This window comes from Dama dama, chromosome 9 (genome assembly GCF_033118175.1).
Source record: "Dama dama isolate Ldn47 chromosome 9, ASM3311817v1, whole genome shotgun sequence".
Classification (NCBI taxonomy): domain Eukaryota; kingdom Metazoa; phylum Chordata; class Mammalia; order Artiodactyla; family Cervidae; genus Dama; species Dama dama.
This window is the reverse complement of record NC_083689.1, coordinates 8,712,978-8,733,937: the sequence shown is the minus strand read 5'-3', so window position 1 is coordinate 8,733,937 and position 20,960 is coordinate 8,712,978. Positions and strand designations below refer to the sequence as shown.

At 54.6% G+C, this 20,960-nt stretch overlaps 2 protein-coding genes across 17 annotated transcripts in view; one reads left to right on the top strand and one right to left on the bottom strand.

Annotated features, from left to right (window-relative positions):
- Positions 1-2,153, bottom strand: part of SUGP2 (SURP and G-patch domain containing 2) — a 28,751-nt gene extending 26,598 nt beyond the window's left edge. For 6 of the 10 annotated variants that reach the window (XR_009694021.1, XR_009694022.1, XR_009694023.1 and 3 more), the window contains exons 1-2: positions 1,745-1,781; positions 194-322 (exon numbers count right to left, since the gene is read on the bottom strand). Coding sequence is in view for 7 of the 10 variants with exons in the window: in XM_061149753.1 (XP_061005736.1) it covers positions 194-322; positions 1,745-1,775 (160 nt within the window). In the remaining 3 variants the exon portion in view is untranslated. Of the gene's footprint in view, positions 1-193; positions 323-1,283; positions 1,667-1,692; positions 1,784-2,016 lie in introns of those variants that run through there. The other 4 variants (XM_061149760.1, XM_061149757.1, XM_061149759.1 and 1 more) reach the window with 4 other exon arrangements.
- A 6-nt stretch (positions 2,154-2,159) lies between these two features.
- ARMC6 (armadillo repeat containing 6) lies at positions 2,160-17,226 on the top strand. Of its 7 annotated transcripts, none has more exons than XM_061149764.1 (9): positions 2,171-2,294; positions 6,576-6,755; positions 7,272-7,441; positions 8,735-8,817; positions 11,300-11,873; positions 13,622-13,767; positions 14,771-14,902; positions 15,243-15,380; positions 16,457-17,226. In XM_061149764.1, exons 3-9 carry the CDS (start codon positions 7,321-7,323, stop codon positions 16,667-16,669), a joined length of 1,407 nt encoding a protein of 468 aa, XP_061005747.1. In that variant the 5' UTR covers positions 2,171-2,294; positions 6,576-6,755; positions 7,272-7,320; the 3' UTR covers positions 16,670-17,226. The 7 variants fall into 7 exon arrangements, with proteins under 7 accessions (XP_061005748.1, XP_061005745.1, XP_061005747.1 ...); XM_061149763.1 differs by having other exon boundaries at positions 2,171-2,301; XM_061149765.1 differs by lacking the exon at positions 6,576-6,755 and having other exon boundaries at positions 2,160-2,294.
- Positions 17,227-20,960: the final 3,734 nt, after the last annotated feature.

The following is a 20,960-nucleotide window of genomic DNA, read 5'->3' as shown; positions in this document are numbered from 1 at the left end:
CAGGGTGACTGGGGAGACGCTCTGGATAATGACAATACCTCCTTCTACGTAATGATTTAACAGGTGGACCAAGAGAAAATTTTATCTCCACTTAAGAAGGTACAATCTGAGGAACTGCAGGTTGGGCCCCAATTCTAAATACACGCTCCATCCACCCGCCTCACTCCACCCAAAACCACACACTTTAATTTACCTTGAGCTTTAAACTGAAGAGTTTCACCTACAGCCTCACCACTGGGGTCCATATATCGGTTAGCTTTTTCCTGCAACACAGCATCGAGAGTCTCCTGTGCAATTCTCCTTGCTGCCATGTTTCTCTGACCTGGAATGAGAAGAGGGGTAAAAAGACACTAACAGTGACAACTAATGCTCACAAAGCCTGATCTATTCCACTTAATCCTCAGAGTAACCAAGCAGTAATCCATAATCTGGTATGGCACTTCAGAGGAAGGCTGGTTTATTTTAAGGGGAGCTCTGCCCACATGAACCTCACAGGTGTGGGTTGGCTAAGAAGAAGTAAGACAAGGATGTCGATCTTAGATAATCTATTTTGCTTCTCTGAGGCCATTTTCTCAGAATCCCTTAAAAGAAGCGCTATAAAAGCAGCTCTGTCTCCTGGGGCTGCTAAAAGACTGTATGAAGCAACACACATAACAGGAGCATAAACCTTTTCAAATGATATTTAGGAAAAACATGATTTTTCCCATTTCTATTTTCCTATTTCATAGACATGGCGAAGAGGCTCTAGGAGCTAACTTGCCCTCTGACAGAGGCGTCTCAGCAAGTGAGGGGAGAAATCCCTGACTAGTGACAAGACCTACTGACAGAGCTTACTCTGTGCCAGCTCCTGTTGAAGGGGAGGGACTCCCTCAACACTTCCTGCAACAACCCCATAAACAAGTGGGGCCTATTATGAATGAAATTACACAAAAGTGCAAAAGGGAGGTTCAGGCTAAGTGACCCATCCAAGGTCAACCAGCCTGGGCTGGAACCTGGCAAACAGGACACTCCCTGTGGGGACAAAGCCCTGAAGACTGATTAGAAAAAGGCTGAGATGCAATATTGAGAAATCCAGTGGCCGTGTCCTTACCCAGCAAGATATCCCTTCCATCTAGAAACCTCCAACCTCAAAACCCAAGCCTGCCCCTGCCTGACAGTCATTTCTTATAACCATTACCCACTTTCCCTATCCTTCAGGCCTTTCCCCTGGCCCCCTTATTCTCCGCTATAGAAGGGCAGGGTGTCCCGGCCAGCTGGCCCAGAATCAATTCAAGTGATCTAACCTCTCCGTGCCTCCGCTTCCCCATCTACGGAACTGGCAGTTCATGGTAGGGGTTGCTGTGGGGACCGAATCAGTTAAAAAAATGTCTAAAGAGGCGGAGTCGGCACCCCGCCGCCGTTATCACCCCACCAGAGGGGCCGATCCCGGCTCAGGCTGAATGAATGAACGAACGAATGAACCCATTCAGGCGCGGCCCGCCTCCTCCCGGCCTTTGAGGTCGAAGAAAAGGGGGCGTCGGGCCTCGAAGGCCGCAGATCGCCCCCCAGGCCGACCCGGGCGCGATGCGTCCGCCGCGCAGTCCAAGGGCCGAGCCCGCTGCGCCATCGTGGAGACCCGGGGTTCCCGGGATCGGGCCCCAAACCCCTCACCCCCGGGCCCACCCTCCGACAACGCCTGGGCCCGGGCCTCACCCCGAGCCCACCGCGCGCGGAGCCGCCCCCGCCACCGCCTCAGGCTCCTCACCCGCCGCCGCCACCGCGCGAGGCGGGGACATGCAAATGAGCCAACGGTCTCCGCAGCGCCGCGCCGCGCAGGCGCAGGCCGCGGCCGAGCCTCAAGGCACAGGCGCAGGCGGCCACCGCCAAAGCCTCTCGCGCAGGCGCACTGCCCAACCTTCAGGGCGGACACTCTCGAGGCAAAAAGTTTCTCTCCCTGGGCCGGCGGCAACGGGAAGCGACCCGAAAAAGGCGACAAAGACGCCGTCGCCGCAAACCTATTGGCTCTCTCAGCTTTACCTGTACTCGCGGTCACTCTTGGTCACCCCGGGAGCGGTTCACAGGGCTGACGGAGGCCGAGGCGCGGCCTCGCCAGAGCGCCTGCGCACGTACGGCGGCCGAAAGGGACCAGGGGCGGTGCAGCCGGAGACCGCCGCGAACCCCACCCTTTCCCCACGTGGCCCCGAAGACCGGGTGAGAAGCGGCGGCCGCCGAGCCTCCTCGCGCGAGGAGCCGGGAGTGGACGCCGCGGGCTCGGATTAGTGACGGGGGCGCGCCCTTCGAGGACTTGGCTTTGGGTAAATGGTAGGCTTACGGAAGCCGCCCGTGGACAAAATTGCCCACTCTTATGCCTGTCGTTTTCTTTTCATTTATTCATTCTCTCACACCTATATATGTACCGCGTGCCTGCTGCATGCCTGGCCGCATCCTAGGTAGTGGGGGTATTTAATAGAACGAGCCCCAGCTCTCATGCAGATTAAATTTCATTGGGGAGGAGGCTAGGGCAGTAAAAGCAAATAAATACAAGGAACATTTCACTCCATGTTGAGATAATGTTAAAATAATAAGAGAGAGTAGGAGAGCGGGGGCTGCTTTATGAAGGATGTCCCTCGGGTAGGCACAGGTGAGAAGGTCTAGGTAAGGCAAGTGTTGGTAAGGAGACTGGATTTTGTTCAGAGAAGGCTGGGAAGCCACTGCAGGATTTTAAATAAGTAAGTGAGATGCTCTCTGCTTTCCATTCACCCTCTGGCTGCCTCGTGGAGGGGAAGCAGGTGATGCCACCTGAACCAAGGTGAGTGTGGCAGGCGGAGGAGGATGAATCATTCAGGGCCCCTGGTTTGTCAGGGCACCGTTTTCTTGATAAGCAGAACGGTGGCTTAGAGAGGGAAGCGTGCTGTTAGTTGGGAGCCTTGATAACTCCTTTCTCCCTAGCATGCCTTTTAAAAAAAATTTTATTTATTTTAATTGGAGGATAATTACCTTACAATATTGTGATGGTTTTTGCCATACATCAACATGAATCAGCCACAGGTATACATGTGTCCCCCATCCTGAACCCCCCCTCCCTCCCCACCCCATCCCTCTGGGTTGTCCCAGCACACTGGCTTTGGGTGCCCTGCTTCATGCATCAAACTTGCACTTTTCATCTATTTTGCATATGGTAATATATGTGTTTCAATGCTGTTCTCTCAAATCATCCCACCCTCTCCTCCTGGAGTCCAAAAGTCTGTTCTTTACATCTGTGTCTCCTTTGCTGCCCTGCATGTAGGATCATCATTACCGTCTTTCTAAATTCCATATATATGCGTTAATGTACAGTATTTGTCTTTCTTTTTTTCACTTCACTCTGTATAATAGGCTCCAGATTCATCCACTTCATTAGGACTGACTGAAATGCTTTCCTTTTTAGAGCTGAGTAATATTCTATCGTGTGTATGTACCACAACTTCCTTATCCATTCATCTGCCAATGGACATCTAGGTCGCTTCCAGGTCCTCGTTGTTGTAAATAGTGCTGCAATGAATATCGGGGCCCAGCCTGCCTTGGATGCAGCGTGAAGGCTGGTAATGCTGTTTCTCTCCTTTCCTGGCCTGGGCTGTTCCCCAGGTGACTCCCAGATGACCATTCCCAGGCACCTCTTTCTCATGAGCTCCAGCGTTGTACTTTCATCACTGCCCCCAGCCCAACACACAGGCTGTGCTGGACCTAGGGGACCTCGAAGGACTCGTAAATGGTGGTTCCAGAGCCAGACACCGACCTCCCTAGCCCAGGGATCTCAGGGCTAGGCAGAGAGAGGTTCCTGAGTTGGGAAGAGCTGAGGGTACACAGGCTCTGTCTGAGTAGCCAGGGAAGGCTCCCATGAGGAGGCAGCCTGGACAAGCTAGTGGAAGCTCCACAAAGGACCTAGGTGGAGGGAAAGTGTTAATGAGACAGAACAGGGTCTTGGCCAGGTTTCTTGCTGCCTCTCTGAGCTTCAGATTCGTCATCCTTAAAGTAGGCACAATGACATTCCCCTTTATGACTTCTGTGACCCAGTGGCCTCTCGTCATTGGCCCACTTGGGTCTGAAGCATGGCCAGGGTGGTGGAAGCAACAATGTGGTGGCAGAGCCAGAAGCAGAGTCCCCCCAGTAGCACCCAGCCCCAGAGCTGGTCAGGACCCTTTTCCCCCCACCAGAGCAGGCTCCCCACTGAGAAATTCTTGTGTCTTTTTTTTTCTTAATTATTTATTTGGCTGCATCGGGTCTTAGCTACAGCACCAAGATCTTCACTCTGTCATTCGGGATCTTTCATTGCAGCACACAGACTGTCGGGTTGGAGAAACACTTATCTTGAAACAGAAAATCCTTATTCTTTTCCTCCAGCTTTGATTTAGAAATCCTTAGCAACCGCTGAACAGCCTCCCTGCTCCGGGAAATAAAGAGGGGTAGATCTGCAAGGGAGAGAGGCAAGGTGTTTAAGTCCCTAAAATCCCCTGCCCCCTAAGAAACTGGCCGAAGCACCTCTTAAGCAAAAGAGGAAAAGAACAACTAAGTGATGTTTATTGCGCTCTGTGCCAAATCCAGTTCTCAGTGCTTTGGTGAAATGGGTGGGTGGAATTTTCACTACATTCTGTGAGGCAGATTCTTTCTTTGTCCCTGTGTCACACATGGGAATTGACCAACAGCCCCACTGCTCCTGCTTGCCCTGGAGCCTGTCCTCCCCCACCTGACCCTGAGCTTCTGCACAATCACAGGTGGAATAGTCAGTCACATCCCGTGCTGCCTGCACAGAGACAAGCGAGGGCTCGAGTGGCTCGTTCCCCCGCGGCCCACACTTGCACATTCCCGTGCCCTTGGCCTAGTGCCATCTTTGCCTTCATCTCCCTAACACAGCTGCTGTGCTTTCTGTGACACATGGTTCTGGAATGGACCCAGGACCAGAAAAAAACAAAACTGTTCTAAAAGACCATATTACAATAATCAAGAAAGTCCGTCGTGTACTGTATGTTAGAAAATAGCATTGTGGTCAGTGTTAAATCTCTTGTGTTAAATTTCAGTTTTGCTGTGAATGTATAAGAGAGTGTCCTTTTTAAAAATTTTTTTCAAATACTTGTTTATTTATTTGGGCACCTTGGGTCTTCATTGCAGCACACGGGATCTTCATTATGGCTTGTGGCCTCAGTAGTTTTTGTTTTTTTTTTTTAATGCTCACTTATCCCATCTTTAGCTAGCAGGTGCCCCAGCGGGTTGGCTCCTGAGTCCTTTGACGTGACCCCAGTGGTCTCTAGATGCTTCTTTGCTTTCTGGTCTCACCTGATGCTCTTGGCTCCTCTGGCCTGTTTCCTGCCTAAAACTGGAATCAACTCTGTCTCCAAGAGCCCTGGATTCTTTGGTGGGAAATGGTAGAGACCACAGTTGGTGTTCAGGGTGCTCACTGCTGCTGTGGTATTATTTTCAGGCATTTTTAGTTCATATTAATAGAAAATTGGTTCTTTCTTTGCTTAAGAGAAAATGAGTTCATGTCGTATTTCCAGTTCAAATTTAGGAGTTCTGAGCTTTTACTTCTCTGCTTTTGTTAAAACCTTATTTTCTTCTATGCTGGTTATTCATGATATAAACATCATTACTTATTTACTATATCTGTAATCATTTCCAAGTAATATTACTAATGAGGTTTCCAATAACATGATTACTGAAAACTGTTGAAGACTTTCTTTTGCAGTTCTGTCTTTTGAGTTGGGAAGATCTGCTGGAGAAGGGATAGGCTACCCATTCCAGTATTCTTGGGCTTCCTTTGTGGCTCAGCTGGTAAAGAATCTGCCTGCAATGTGGGAGACCTGGGTTCGATCCCTGGGATGGGAAGATCCTTTGGAGAAGGGAAAGGCTACCCACTCCAGTATTCTGGCCTGGAGAATTCCGCGGGTTCGTGGGGTTGCAAAGAGTCAGACGTGACTGGCGACTTTCACTTTCATCTTTAGGGTACATCCCAGTTAGAATATGCAGTCATATCACTGTGCTTTAAAATTGCCTGAAATGATCTCATCCACAGAGACATACCATTAGGTGCATGGGTTTCATTTTGCTGTTAATTTTTAGGCATTGCTTTTATTTTTATTTTGGCATTTTTCTTTTCTTAATCACATAAATCATTTACCTGAGTTCCAAATTCAACCGTCTAAAGCAAGGTACGTTAGGAGAGAATAATCCAGCTTCTATACCTGCTCTCACCACCCTTTTCTCTACCTCCTCTTACAGGTAACTATTTCTATTAGCTTCTAATTTACTTGTTTATTTTTTATTAGTAGTAATAAATAAATAATAAAAAGTAATTTAAAAGTTTAAAAAGCAATAAGTAATAAATATGATTTAATATTATTCATTTTAATTATTTAACATCATTATTAATTTCATTTATATTGTATTAGTGCCATGGTATGCTATGTTAATGTTATTTCACTATATAATTATATATAAAGTACATAACTGTATTACAGAGTAGTATAACTTTATATTATAATGTTATTATAACATAATCACATAACATATACCATATACTATTATTATCACTCTTTAACTGTTTATGTATTTGGCTGCTCCAGGTCTCAGCTGTGGCGGAATCTTTGGTCTTCATTGGGGCAAGTGGGCTTTTTAGTTGTGGCATGCAAACTCTGAGTTGCAGCGTGTGGGACCCAGTTTCCTGATGAGGGATCGAAACCAGGCCCCTTGCACCGAGAGTGCGGAGTCCTAGCCACTGGACCCCCAGGAGAATTCCACAACATGTATTATTAAGATATTACTTTACCTTTATTTTACTACTGCTGCTTTTCACTGTTGGCGCTTCCCTGGTGGCTCAGCAGTAAAACATCAACCTGCTGATGCAGGAGATGGGGGTGGGACCCCTGGGCCCAGAAGATCCCCTGGAGAAGGAAATGGCAACCCACTCCAGTATTCTTGCCTGGAGAATTCCATGCACAGAGGAGTCTGGTGGGCTACAGTCCATAGGGTTGAAAAACGTCGGACACAACTCAGCAACCAAACAACAATAGCAACTTTTACTATAAGGGCATGCATTATATTAACATGCCCTATTTAGATAAAACACTAAACTACCTGCCGCCTTCTGTACTTTTAGACGGTCTATGGCTGTTGGGATATCAGCCTTTGCTGTGACTCAGGTTGTTAGAATTTTTCCAGGACAGTTACAGGCTCTGGCCTCTTGGTAGGTGCTCTCTAGGTGGTGGCCAGGTTCTCAGCTGCCCTCTGACCCTCAACAAGTCTAACTTCTACCTTTCCAGCTTGAGAGCAGCTGTTGGGTGTCCTTGGCCCCACGTGGAGGAGATAAAGATGGCCTCCAGGCGCATCACCCAGGAGACCTTTGACGCAGCTGTTCGTGAGAACATCCAGGAGTTTGAGATGGGGCCAGAGGAGGCGGTGAGAGAAGCCGCGGAGCAGTTTGAATCGCAAGGTAGGGTGATGCGGATCCGCCTCAGCGCCGGTCCGGCTCTTTGCCCCAAAGCTGCCTTCAGTCCGCGGCTCTTTTTGTTGTTGTTGTTGCCACACCACTTGGCACACAGGATTCTAGTTCCCTGACCAGGGATCAATCCCAGGCTCCCTGCGGCTAAAGCATGGAGTCTTAACCACTGGACCACCAGGGAAGCCCCATCCATGGCTCCTAATATGTAAAGGAGTGGTGTCCTGCCGTGAGCACATCCCTCCTGGCATGACTACCCTGGGTGCCGTCCTCTCTACACTATGCCCCGGGCAGGCCGGCCACCCCCTCCCACCCCACTGGTGCCTACCCCCCACTCACCTGGACCGCACCCTGACATCTGCAGGGCTGGGTCTTTCCAGGTGGGTCTCATTTTAATGGTCGCTTCCTTAAAGAGACTTTTCTTGACCCCCCTCCAAAGAAACAGGGCCACCTGCCACCCTGCCCCACCTGCACCCCAGTGTGAGCTTATGGAGGCAGAAGGGGTATTGGTCACCAGCCTCTGAAAACAGGTAGCATGCCCAAGCCAGACCGTGGAGAATGGTTAAGAGGGAGCTGTTTGCAATCATGTGGGCAGGGTTGGGAGACCGTGCTCCCCACAGCAGGACCTCCCCTCTCCCACGACAGGCCATGGCAAAGCATGGGGGTCACCTGACAGAGGCAGAGGCAGGAACCTGGGAATGAACACCCTATCCTCCCACTCCTCCTGCCTCTGACCTCAGATCCGGCTTCCCATTGGCCAAACCCAGTCAGACGCCAGAGGGCAAGGAAGTCCGGGGATCCAACCTTCCAGGTCAGGAGCTAGCATCCCGGGCATAGAGTAGGGACTAAACACTGGACAGGGATGGGAGGGGTACCTAGACATGTTCTGCACAGTGGGGGCTTCTTCTGGGTCTGCCAGCAAGGGTGGGGATGCGGCCAGGGTGCAGACCAGTGGGAGCCCCCAGGGAGGAGAGCACAGGTTGCACTCCCCTCTGAGCCCCCCAGGCAGAGTTGTCGCCCACTGCAGCCCTGGCGGGCATCCTCACTACCCCTCTGCCCCTGCTGGCTGGACAGGGCCAAGGTGCAGAGACCCCACACCCCACACCTCATGTAGGCATGGCTGCTGGGCCCTGCCCAGGCAGGGAGGGTGGGGTGGGGAGCTGGGCAGATCCCAGAAGGCCTCCAGAGTGGGGTGGTCCCAGCTGCAGGGACCCCAGGTGTGACCCCAGCAGGCCCGCAGGGCTGACGCCTATCTCCTATTTTCCTGATTCCCCCGCCCTCCCACAGGGGTTGATCTGAGCAACATTGTAAAGATGGCCCCAAAAGTTTCTGCGGATGGACCCCAGGATCCCATACATGACATCCTGCAGGTAAGAGAGGGCGGCCCACGTGGGCCTCACATGCGTGATCCTGCGTCACCTCATCGTCGGGAGCATCTTTTTCCGTGTTCCCAGATGGCAGACACAGACTCAGAAGGTCCAAGCCAGCCCAGCAAGCACAGGCAAGCCTGAGTGTGCAGCTAGGGTTTCCTGAGTCAATGTCTGAGGGCCTCCTGGGGGCCCCCGTGCTCTGCCCACCCACCCATGTGTGCATTCTGGGATTAGAGCTGACAGAGTGGTCAGGGAATGGATAGCCCTCTGGGCCTAAGGGGCGGACAGTGTTCCTGTTTGTCCTGGTGTTGGGAGCCGGGGGCGGAGGGCCCCCCCCGGAGGAACCTCTCTTGGGCCTCCCAAGCTCTGAATTTGCTCAGTGAAATGGACAGGAATCCCAGGAAAAGAGAGTGCAATCATAGACTGTCACTTATTGAGCGTTGACTGTTTACTGGCACATTACAGCCCCTCCTCGCCGCACTTCAGCTGACCTGTGTGTGGTAAGTACGTCATCCCTGGCTTTCTGATGGGTGAACAGAGACCCAGAGCCTGCCCTCACTCTACCGCGGCCCAAACAAGGAAAATACAGCTCACAGAGGTTCAGTCTTTTCCTTAAGGAAAACTGGTAAGCTGGTGGTGAAGCAGCAGAAAGTTCTGAGAACCATCTGTGAATTCAGTTCTATGCCAGGCATTTGCTTTGTGCCATCTGTTATTAACCCAAAGATACCTGCAAGGGTGGGGTTATCATCCCCATTTAACAGATGGGAAAATTGAGATCCAAAGAGAAAAAGTGACTCACCTAGCTGCAAAAGAAAGTAGTAATAAAAAGAGAAGCTGGAGGAGACAGCCCTGGATGAGAACCTAAGGGAGATTACACAGTATTCGTCCTTTTGTGACTGGTTTATTTCACTTAGCTTGATGTCCTCAAGGTACAAGTGTTGTACTACTTGTCAGAATTTCTTTGCTTTTTATGGCTGAATGATATTCCATTTATGGAAACACCACATTTGTTTATTCACTCACTGATGGACATTTGGGTTGCTCCTGCCTTTTGGCTGTTGTAAATAATGCTGCCGTGAACATGGGTGTGCCAACGTATTTTTGAGCTTGTTTTCAGTTCTTTGGGGTGTGTATCTGGAATTGCTCGATCTCTTGGTTTAAGTTTTTGAGGAACCACTGAACTTGCTTTCCACAGCAACTGCACCATTTTGTATTCCCACCAACAGTACACAGGGTTCCACTTTTTGCCACATCCTTGCTAACACTTGTTATTTTCTGTTTCTTTGTTTTAACAGTAGCCACCTTCATGGGTGTGATGGTGTCTCATTCTGGTTTTGATTGCATTTCCCTAGTGATTAGTGGGAGAAGGAAATGGCAACCCACTCCAATATTCTTGCCTGGAGAATCCCAGGGACAGAGGAGCCTGGTGGGCTGCTGTCTGTGGGGTCGCACAGAGTTGGACTCGACTGAAGCGACTTAGCAGCAGCAGCAGCAGTGATTAGTGATGTTGAGCATCTTTTCATGTGCTTAGTGGCCATTTGTATGTGTATCTTTGAAGAAGTGTTTATTCAAGTCGCACATTCTGGTTTTAACTAATTTCTTAATATTCAGTTTCATCATAACATATGCGTAGTTAAGTCCACAAATTTGAGCTCAGCAAGGGTTGGCTGACAGGCGTTGTTGACTGTCATGGCAGTTGAGGCCAAATCTAAGCCCTTTGGGCTGGTGGTGTCTCTAGACCCACTCTCCTTAGGGCTGGATGCATAATGTCAAGATGCGGAGGTTCATCTTGGGCTCAGGCTGAGACGAGCCCCAAAGTCATGGCACTGAGTGGCCACTAGACTTGTCTGTCCCATTCAGATTGTTGTCTCTCATTATAATTTTTCCCCCCAAGGGCTTCGAGTTGAGCATGGGTAAACCAACCACGTGTACACTGTGGTTTCATTGGGCAGTTGCTCAGTAAATACTTGTGGAGTGAAGGAGAGAGACCAACGAGGCATATGATACGGGCAGAACTGGTGGAGGTGTCTTTCACCTTCCTTAGAGAGCTGGCCGTTGGTGGGTGTGTCTGTTAGTTACGGCTGCCTAACAAACAGCCCCAAACAATGGCCATTTTATTGTTTCTGGTGATTTTGCTGGGTTGACTAATCTCAACTGGATGGTCCTTCTGGATGGTCTCACTTGGGGACTTCATGCACTGGTGCCCAGGGCTAGAATGTTTCTTGTCTGCACTTCTGTGTGTGTGGCTCCTTGTCAGGGACACTGAGATAGCAAGGCCTCTGTCTCTCTCTCTCTGTGGCCTCTCAAGCCCAGTCAATGCTCCTAAAAGCACAGGTGTGGAAGCGGCCCCAGCTGGAACTGGCCCCACAGGACTTCCACCGAGGCCCAGATCCCAGGCAGAGGGATCCCAGCGGGGCCCAGCACTGCCACTGTGACCTTCTTCGGACTGAGCTGACCCTGACATTTCTCCCATGTCCCCTAGGCCCTGGATGACCTGCGGGAATCTGTGGCCCGCTCTCACCTGCAGGAGGCGTCCGCACAGCTTGCCCGCTTTTGCGAGCAGTGCAAGCAGCAGAAGGCCTGCCGCTTTCTGGCAGCCGAGAAGGGGGCCTACTCCATCCTCCTGGAGACCTGGAAGTTGGCTGCAGCGGGTGACCAGGGCCTCCTCCTCCAGGCCCTCAATGCCCTGTCTGCCCTGACTGATGGCCAGCCCGACCTCCTGGACACCCAGGGCCTGCAGCTGCTCGTGGCCACGCTGGCCCACAATGCTGACTCGGCCCACGTGACCTGCTCCGGGATCCGCTGCGTGCGCCACGCCTGCCTGAAGCACGAGGAGAACCGGCAGAGCCTGGTGAAGGCCGGCGTGCTACCCCTGCTGACGGGCGCCATCACCCGGCACAGCCACTGTGCCGACGTGGTCCGGGAGGCCTGCTGGGCCCTACGTATCATGACCTTTGACGATGACATCCGTGTGCCCTTTGGCCATGCCCATGACCACGCCAAGATGATCGTGCAGGAGAATGGAGGCTTAAAGGTGCTCATTGAGGCCGCCAAAGGTAGGAGTAGGTGTGGCAAGAGTGAAGAGTCAGGGTTTAGGTTGGCCCTAAACCAGGGTTTAGGTTGGTTTAGGTTCAAGCATGGTTGGCCCCAGGCGCCAGTTCAGTCCCACCTACATAACGGCCCTAGCAGGACCCTGTGCTTACACCTAGTTTTTCCAGGAGAGTTTCAAGCCAGCGATCGTTGGCCTGGACCACATGCTGTGCTCACCTCTAGAACCATTTAGGGAAGCGCTTGACTCTGTCCAGAAAAACAGACTGAGACTGGGATGGGAGGGCTCCTCAAAGGGAGAAATAAGGGTGCTGTCTCCCAAAGGCGGGGATGTGTTGCTGGCACTCCCCGGGGCTGCTCCAGGTGGGGTTTACGCTTTGGTTCATACTTGGCCACTGTTCTCGTGCATGTCCGTGTGCCTGACTCCGAGGTGACCCCGACGAGCCAGCCACAGGAGGTCACAGCACAGACAGTTGGGCACCAAGACTCCCGCCCCGTGGGCACTGCACCCCTTGGAAAAGGCCTGACTGGGGTCTTGTGCACAGAAGGTGCTAGAAGAGTGAATTTCCCTTTGCAGCCTGCCCTATGGCTCTGACTCTGTTGCCAGGCCCGTGTGTGCGACTCTGGGTCTATCTGTGGGGGAGTGGGGCCTGCCCCAGTCTCCCCTCTGCATCTCCAGAGAGGGGGAAAAACAGGGCCTGACTGGCTGCAAAGTTGAGCTGCTTTTCTGAGGGGTGGGTTACATCTTCCTTGTTTATTTACAGGAGTTCATATCAGTGAGAGTGCTCCAGAGAGACAGAACCAGTAGGGGGCACGTGTGTGTGTTTTGGCATACATGTATACATATATACACAGGAAGATTAGTTGCAAGAAATTGGTTCATGTGGCTGTAGTGCTTTCAGACTTATGTAGCAGGCTGAGGCTTGGGCAGGAGCCAAAACTATAGTCCTTTAGCAAGCTGCTTCCTCTTGAGGGAGACCTCAGGTTCCCTCTTAAGGCCCTCGGCTGATTGGACAAGGCCCACCCAGACCATCGAGGGTCATCTGCTATACTTAAAAGTCAGCTGGTCATGGATGTCACCACATCTCCAGAGTATCTCCACAGCACACCCAGGTTACAGTTCATGGAGTCCCTGGGGGCTGTGGCCCAGCCAGGGGGCCATGTACACTGACCATCACTGAGCTCGGTGTCATTATGGCTCTTTGTGCCCACCCCCCCCCGCCCCCCTCACCGGCAACTCCCTAACCTCCCTCCCCACCATCATCCTCAGTCAGGCCTCTCCTCCCTGGTGCCTCTGAACTTTGTCTACAGCATCTGTGTTTAATTTTTGCCTGGGTCAACTCTATCCATATGTCCTTCTGCAGTTTCTAGGTGTCCTGTTACACTTAGAAAGGTCATTCCCAACCCAAGATCATAAAAATAGTCTCGGATGTTTTATTATAGCACTATTATGGTTTTTCTTTTTTTAGTCGAGATCATCAGTTGTTCTGGAATTTATCTGGGGCACAGTGGAGGGGAAGGCACATTCCCGTGTCTTCCCCAACAGCCAGCAGGGGGCACCACAGGCCTGGGCAGCCCCCAGTGGTCCTCCTCCTCCCCTGCCTCATCCCTCCACCCCACCAGGCAGCCACCCAGCCAGGCAGAGGGCCAGGCTGCCCTGGTGGAGCGGGATTCGGGATTCCCACCAGGAGTGCCGGCTCAGAGCCAGGGCTGGTTCTCCGCTCCTCACCCCGGGTTCCCTCTCCCCCCTCTGCAGTGTTCCCCGACAATCCCAGCATCCTGAGTGAGCTCTGCAGCACCCTGTCCCGCCTGGCTGTCCGCAACGAGTTCTGCCAGGAGGTCGTCGACCTCGGGGGCCTCAGCGTCCTGGTGGCCCTGCTGGCTGACTGCAGTGACCACCAGGTGGGCGTCCACAGACGTCTCAGGATGTGAAGCCCCTTTGCCTGAGTTTCCCTTCCTTTTTCTCGGCTGCTGTGTCTTCACTGCTGTGCCCAGGCTTTCTCTGGTTGCCGCGGTGAGCAGGGGTTACTCCAGCTGCAACGCGTGGGCTTCTCCGTGGGGGCTTCTCTGCTGCAGAACAGCAGGCTCTGGGGCACACGGCCTGGGAGCTGTGGTCCACGGGTGTAGTTGCTCCTCAGCCTGTGAAATATTTCCAGGCCAGGGATCGAACCCATGCCCCCTGCATTGGCAGGTGGATTCTTAACCATTGGACTACCAGGGAAGTCCCTCGCCTGAATTTCAGTCTGTCGTTTTTCTTGATCTCTGGGAAAGGCTCTGGGTCTCCTAGTGAACTTGCCCCTCTGGGCCCTGGTCAGCCAGACAGGCTTGCATGAGAACATGCTGGCCTTGTCTGCAGAGCCCAGAATCAAAGTTCGGTTTTCACTTGTCACGACCTGTGGGAAGGAACTAAAGCTTAGGGGGAAAACAGACCCACACACCCCACCCCACCCCACCCCACCGTCCTTTAGCACCTTTGTATTTTCAATCAGGAGTGAGAGAAGCAGAGTGGGTGTGGTGGGGGCAGCTGAAGTGTGTGATGCTTGAGCGAGGCCACCCGTGCTCTGGGTGCTGACCTGAGCCACACGCCCCTCTGTGTGTCTGGCGGGGGTTGGGGAGGGGTCGAGGGGGTGATCAAAGTCATCCAAATGCCTGTCCTAGACTCAGGTGGCCAGAACCACAGGGCCCACCTCCCCAAGCCTCCCCTGCCTTCTCTATACAGCGAGTGATAGATAGCCTTGCTGTTCCATGCCACCTGCATGCCCCAGAGTGGTCCCATGTGTGTTCAGACAGCAAACATTGAAACAGCCCCACACCCTCCCTCAAGAACCCCCTCCCACCACCCAGCAACCCAGCACCTGATGCTCAGGTGCTGCTGGGGGTAACCTGTGCATTGCTGTCTGTCCAGGAGCTGGTGAAGCAGGTGCTGAGTGCTCTGAGGGCCATCGCAGGCAATGATGACGTGAAGGATGCCATCGTCCGCGCCGGCGGGACCGAGTCCATTGTGGCCGCCATGACCCGGCACCTGGCCAGTCCCCAGGTACCCACCCCAGGGCGGGGGCACACCAGGCAGGGCTACAAGGCTGGAAAGCCAGATCAGCACCTGTATCCACGTGATGGTCTTTCCCATCTCTGGGAGCCAGGCCAGGCCTCGGAGGCCAGCAAGCCAGAGGCTGCAGGCAGGGTGAGTGAGGGCCAGGGTGGGGCGAGACTGTCACCCCTAAGAGCTTGGTTGACACATCCCAGTATTGCTTCCGTTCCTGCTGGTCGGCACACACGTAGGCGGACAGTGGTCGGCCGCAGTGAGGTCACAGAGGAGCTGGAGGAGCTGGTGGGGGGTCCGTCCGCCTCGTCTCAGCCGCCCCCTGACCCACCCGCAGGTGTGTGAGCAGAGCTGCGCGGCCCTGTGCGTCCTGGCCCTGCGCAAGCCAGCGAACAGCCGCGTCATCGTGGAGGCCGGCGGGGCCCAGGCCACGCTGCAGGCCATGGAGGCCCACCCTCAGGAGGCTGGCGTCCAAGTAGGCGTGGGCGGCAGGCGGAGAGGATGGGAGGCTGGTGGGCAGGTGGGGCGAGAGGCCAGTCAGCAGGTCCCAGGGGTGGGCAGAGCAGAGGGTGCAGGTCCTCTTTGACCTGCCCTATTACCACCGTGACCCAAGCCTCCAGGGTTTCCTTCCTGCTCAGCCCCCAGTGTCCAGAAACGTGCTGAACTCTGCCCTCTGTTGTCCTCTCTCCTGTTCCTTTGCTCTTCTTGTATTTGATCTTTCCTTTTCCTAACAGTCTCTTTAGAGGGATATGGTGAGGGGGAGGAGTTGGCTGGACCCGCAGATGGGGCTCTGCTGGGATCATGGAAGGTTCCTGGCCCCGCCTTAGGCTGCTGCTTTGGAGGTCAGTCAAGCTGAAGCATAGACAGGGCCATGCACAGCTTTGTCAGAAATGCACCCTCCTCCCGCTCCCACCTTCCCTACCATCCTGACTCAGGGACCTCCTGGTTGGTCTGGAGACGCACCAAGCTCAGGCCCACGGCAGGCCTTGGCTCCCTCCTCTAGGACGCTGTGCCCTCGGCTGGCCCATCACCTTGTCCACTCCTGACCACCCTGACCAGGCAGGCCCTCATTTCACCTGCTTCTCCCCAGCTCTCCCATGTTGGGGTATTTTTCAGCACTCCTGTCTGGCAGAGGCAGAGGGCCCAGATGCTAACTGAATGAGTCAACAGTGTACTTGACTGATGGACCCTGGGCACAGCCCTGCTCTGCACTCTGTCTCTCTGCCCTCCTCCCCCGGCCGGGCTCTTGCCAGCATCCAAGGACATTGCTCAGAGACTTTGAGTCCCACACCTGAGGAGTCAGCCCCCGCTGCCCAACACTCGGCCACCCTGAGCTTCAGTCTCCTCACCTGGAAGCTGGGGGGATCAGCCCAGCCAGAGTGCCAAGAGGCTGAAGTGGAGGCATGGGCCTAGCTTGATGAGTCATAGCGTAGGCACCTATCGCATGTTGCCTGCAGTCATGTTGTGTTATGATGACCCCAAGGTCACAGTGGACCCCACCCCCGGGCCCCACCTCCTGACTCACAGCCACTGACCTGCTTTCCCTTCCAGAAACAGGCCTGCATGCTGATCCGAAACCTGGTGGCACGCAGCCAAGCCTTCTCACAGCCCATCCTGGACCTGGGGGCCGAGGCCCTCATCTCGCGAGCCCGAGCCACCCACCACGACTGTGAGGACGTGGCCAAGGCCGCCCTGCGGGACCTGGGCTGCCACGTCGAGCTCCGAGAGCTGTGGACTGGCCAGAAGGGCGACCTGGCGCCGTGACCGCAGGCCCATGCGCGCTGTGACTCTGGGTGAGTCGTGTGACTCGGGAACCACCTGGGGGCAGGCCAGCACTCCGTGCCCTGCCAGTCTGCCCCCAGCTGCCTCCCCCGTCCAGAAGAGTACCTTTCCAACCGGTACCAGGCAGAGGCCAGGGAGTGGGCAGGGAGTCTTAGTGAGGCACCTGCACGGCAGAAAGTGGCCCTCGGGTCCCAGCCCCTCTGCATGCTCTTCCGCTCGGCCACCGGCTAAGAGCATCGGCTTCGTCCGCCCTGTCACCCACCCCCACCCCACCGCCCTTTGCTGATAGAAGTGCCCCCTCAGCGCTGCTTCCTGCTGGAAGTCTGCCTGAAATCTGGAAACCACACTGACCGATCTCAAAGCAGGGCAGGGACCCTGCTTCTGTGCCTGAAAGTCCATTCTCATCCCTGCTTCTGCTTCTTTCACCTGTAAGTTGGAGCCCAGGTGCCTTGCTGTGCTGAGCAGAGGTCCCTACCAAGGCTCGTTGGTCTCCAGGTGTCCCAGGCCAGCCAGTGGAGCCTGGTAATAAAAGACTGTTGGCTGACCAATGGAGGGGTCTCTTCCATAGCACCACGGGGAGTGGGGGCTGCAGCCAGTGGCCTCAAGGGACAGGGGAGAGGGGTGCGCATTTGGGGAGGTCATGGGTTCACTGAGGAAAGCAAAGGGTTTTGAGAACAGCCTGGGATATATGATTTGCTGTCACTCTCAGAGGGGTGGGTGCTGGGGTCGTCATCAGACTTGGGATCCGTGGGTGCCAGCGTCGCTCTGTCTGAGGGCACATTGCCCTGGGGGCTCTGGAGCACTCAGTGTCTGGCCCCCACTCTGCTCTGTGGCTTTGAGCGAGTAACACCACCTCTCTGAGCCTTGACTTTCTCCTCCATAAAATGGGGAGAGGGGAGGGGCTAGAGCCCCCTCCATAGGGCGGTGGCGCAGAGCTGGGCGCATGCGAGACACCGGGTCATCTCTCTTCAGCGGCCGAGTCACCCCAGGAGAAGTGTCCTGCGCTCTCCCCCCTGACTGTGTCGAGGTGCCGGGTGGCCAGCCGGCCGGGGCAGCCAGCTCTCCCTCTCTGAGCACCCATTTCCCCGTCCGTAAGGTGGGCAGCCCTGTTGCTGCCCCCATTGCCCACCCTCTGCAAGTGTCTTGAAGGTGTCGCCCAGCAGCGGTGCCTGGCAGACCCTAGCTCTCCTCCTTATTCACCCTCAGGCCCATGGCGTGGTCACCTGGCTGCTCCTGGCAGCCCCCGTGTTCCAGGCAGGTCAGGGCTGCCCCAGGCCCCCGGTGGCCTCCTGGCGTCAGGCCCGCCAGCTCGAGCCCACAGGGCAGGACCCCTTTCAGCCCTCTTGAGTTCCCCCCACCCTGCTTGTCATTCGCCGCCTCTAGGCTGAAAAAGGTCTGAATTCAGTCCTTGAAGTCAGCGCAAGCCCTTTCCCGGGAGGCTCCTGGTCCCGGTGGAAATTGGCCCGGGGAAGAGTTGTGGGAGGAGCGTCATCCGGGTCCCACCTCCCCTCCAGATGGGGAGGGCCCTGCCAGCTCCGTGGGCTGATGAGAACCTCTGCCCCAGGCCCCCGGGCCTGTCTTCGCTCACTGGGGACTCAGCCAGTGGGTGGGATGATCCATACCCGCTCCAGGCTACCAACCATGAGACCTTGGATCAGTCTTGTGTCCTTGGAGGCCCCATGAGCCTCCTGTTCCTCCATCTGTCTTATGGGTGGTGGGTACTATTTGTCCATTTCGGGCAAGCCTGAGGTGCCAGCCCTGTAACTCCTGCCTCAGCTCTGCTCTGAGTCTCCCTGTAGCTCCCCTTTGCCCTCCACATGAAACCAGACTGTCCTCCAGGCCCTGCCCACCTCCTACCCGCATCTTCCCCATGTTGCCCTGTAATCACAGTTCTGGTCACCCCAGCCTCTCCACCTCAGGGCCTTTGCACATGTCCTGCCTTGTGTGGATCATCCTTCCCCAGCCCTCCTCTTGGCTGGCTCCTTCCTGGCACTAGGTTCCAGCTCACCCATTGCCTTCTCAGGGAAATTGTCTATTGCCTCCTTGCCCTGGCGCCCCATGACCACTGTGCTGTGTCCCTGACCTCTGCCCCCATCTGAGGTCACCCCACTCATGTTCCTTCCTCCTTTGTCTTCCCCGCCCCAGCCCACTGCCCATGAGCAGGCTCCTGTCTCCCGGCTCTGCGCCAGCTTCCCACCAGTGTTTTCAAATGTACCCCTGAGTAAATGAACAGATATGCAGCGTGGTTGGAGGGAAGGCCTCTGACCTTCCCGCCCTAGTCCCCTCCCCTGGAATCCTGGCCAACTTTCCCACAGCTGCAGCCTTCTTCGAGAGGGGTGGCTCCTGCCTATCAATCCTCCCCACCTTGCCTGAGCGTGCCTTCGTGGGTGTGGGTCAGGGCCTGTTGGGACATCCCCAGGCTGGTGGAACCCCGCCTCCAACTGAAGAGCCCACATTTCACTGAGGTCCACCAGGCCCACATTCCAGTCTCTCCTTTGCCCCCTCAGGTGACCCTCTGCTGCCTCACCTGGAAATGGGCTTAAATGTGTCCCTGCACAGGGCCGCAGCCCCCAGCATGGCCTGGCTCGGGGTGTCTGGCACATAGCACTCTTCTAAAGAGCGCTTCTCTCCTGTCCTCCTTAATGACAGAAGTGTGGGCTGAGGGGGGAGCTGCTATAAGGGAGGGGCCGCCACATTCAGTTCTTCCTCTACTGCTGTGTGCTTTTAGAGGAGGGGCCTGACCTTTCTGAGCCTCTGGGACACTGAGTGAGGCTGCCTTGAAACCAGTCAGTCCTTACTGTCATCTCTGTGGTGTCCAAGATGGCAAGGATGTGTCCCTCCAACCAGGGAAGGGCCTGGGGTCCTGGGGAAGGAACAATGTTGCTCTCTCACTGTGAACACCTTTGAGAGGCAGGGCCTGGGAAGCCCATTCTCCAGATGAGAAGCAGACTCGCCAGCTCTCGAGGGGCCAGGATGGGCTGGGAGCCCGGTTCAGCCTGCCTGCATGCCCCTCTGCTGCTGCCAGTGTTGCTAACCTGACCTTGGGCAAACAGCTCTCTAGCCTTGGTTGATTAAGCCCTTGTCACCGTGCCCAGGCCTGGCTCATGGCCGTCATGTCAGATGATTCCTGGGATTCCCAAGACACAGAAAGAACTGGAGGTGCAGAGAGTCGGTGTCCTGCCCAGGGGAAGCCAAGCAGACAGGGAAGAGCTGGGTCCCCTGGGCACCCTGGCTAGGTACAGCCAAGGTGCCTGTGGTGGGGGGTGTCTATTGCTGATGCTGAGAGGCACTGTCTGCCATTGTTGAGAGATGGGCCAGTGCCAGCTTGCTGATGAGCAAACGGAAGCCAGAGCCCAGTGAGCACCTCCAGGGCCACTGCCTGACCCTTGCCCCAGTTGGGGGTGCTGTGGGACTTTCCAGGAGCTTGCTGCCGCCCTCACAGGACCTAGCAGGTGGGCGCTGCAGCTGGGGACTTCGCCAGTACAAATATCTCTCTCTTTGCATGGCAAACCATACCCATAGTCAGTCTATGTCTACATTCCATCAGGTGCTATTTACAGAGAGGGAAACAGAGACCCTGAAAAGAACAGTTTATCCAGCCAACATTCGGCAAACACTTGCTGTGGCCAACATGTTATGGTTTGCTTCCATTCATTTTATTAACATTCCCATCAACCCTAGGAGCTAGTTGAAGAAACTGAGGCAAGGGAATTTGAGGCACTTGCGGAAGGTCCTGTGGCTAGCAAGTCAAGAAAAGCAGGGGTTCAAACCCAGCCCCGGGCCCTCCCAGCAAGAAATACTTGTTGCACAAAGCTCAGTTTTCCCATCTGCAAAATGGGCATCATCACCCGCATCTGGAAGTCAGGTCATGAGATGGTGTTTGAGAAATGTCTGGCTCAGGAAAGACCCAACACCCAGCAGATGTTCAGCATGCCGCTTCCTCCTCTTCTCCAGAGGACAAAATCTAGCCCAGGGCCTGGAAGTTGCAGGGGAAGCAAACCACAATTGGGAGATGCCTGAGAAGAGGCTCAGGTGGGAATATACTGGGAATATCAGGAGTCAGATGGTAGGCCCAGGCTAGTGGCTCGCCCCTGTGAGCCCCCCACTGTTTCTTTACAGAGGCCCTTTGAGAAGTTACAGATTACGCATTTAGCAGGGGGTTTGCGCAGCCCTGAAATGTGAGCCGTTTTCACAGCCTAGCTCAACCTTGTTCTCTCCCAGGCTTCCCTGGCTCTGAACTTGATCTCCACCAACCCCAGCCCACACCTATAGG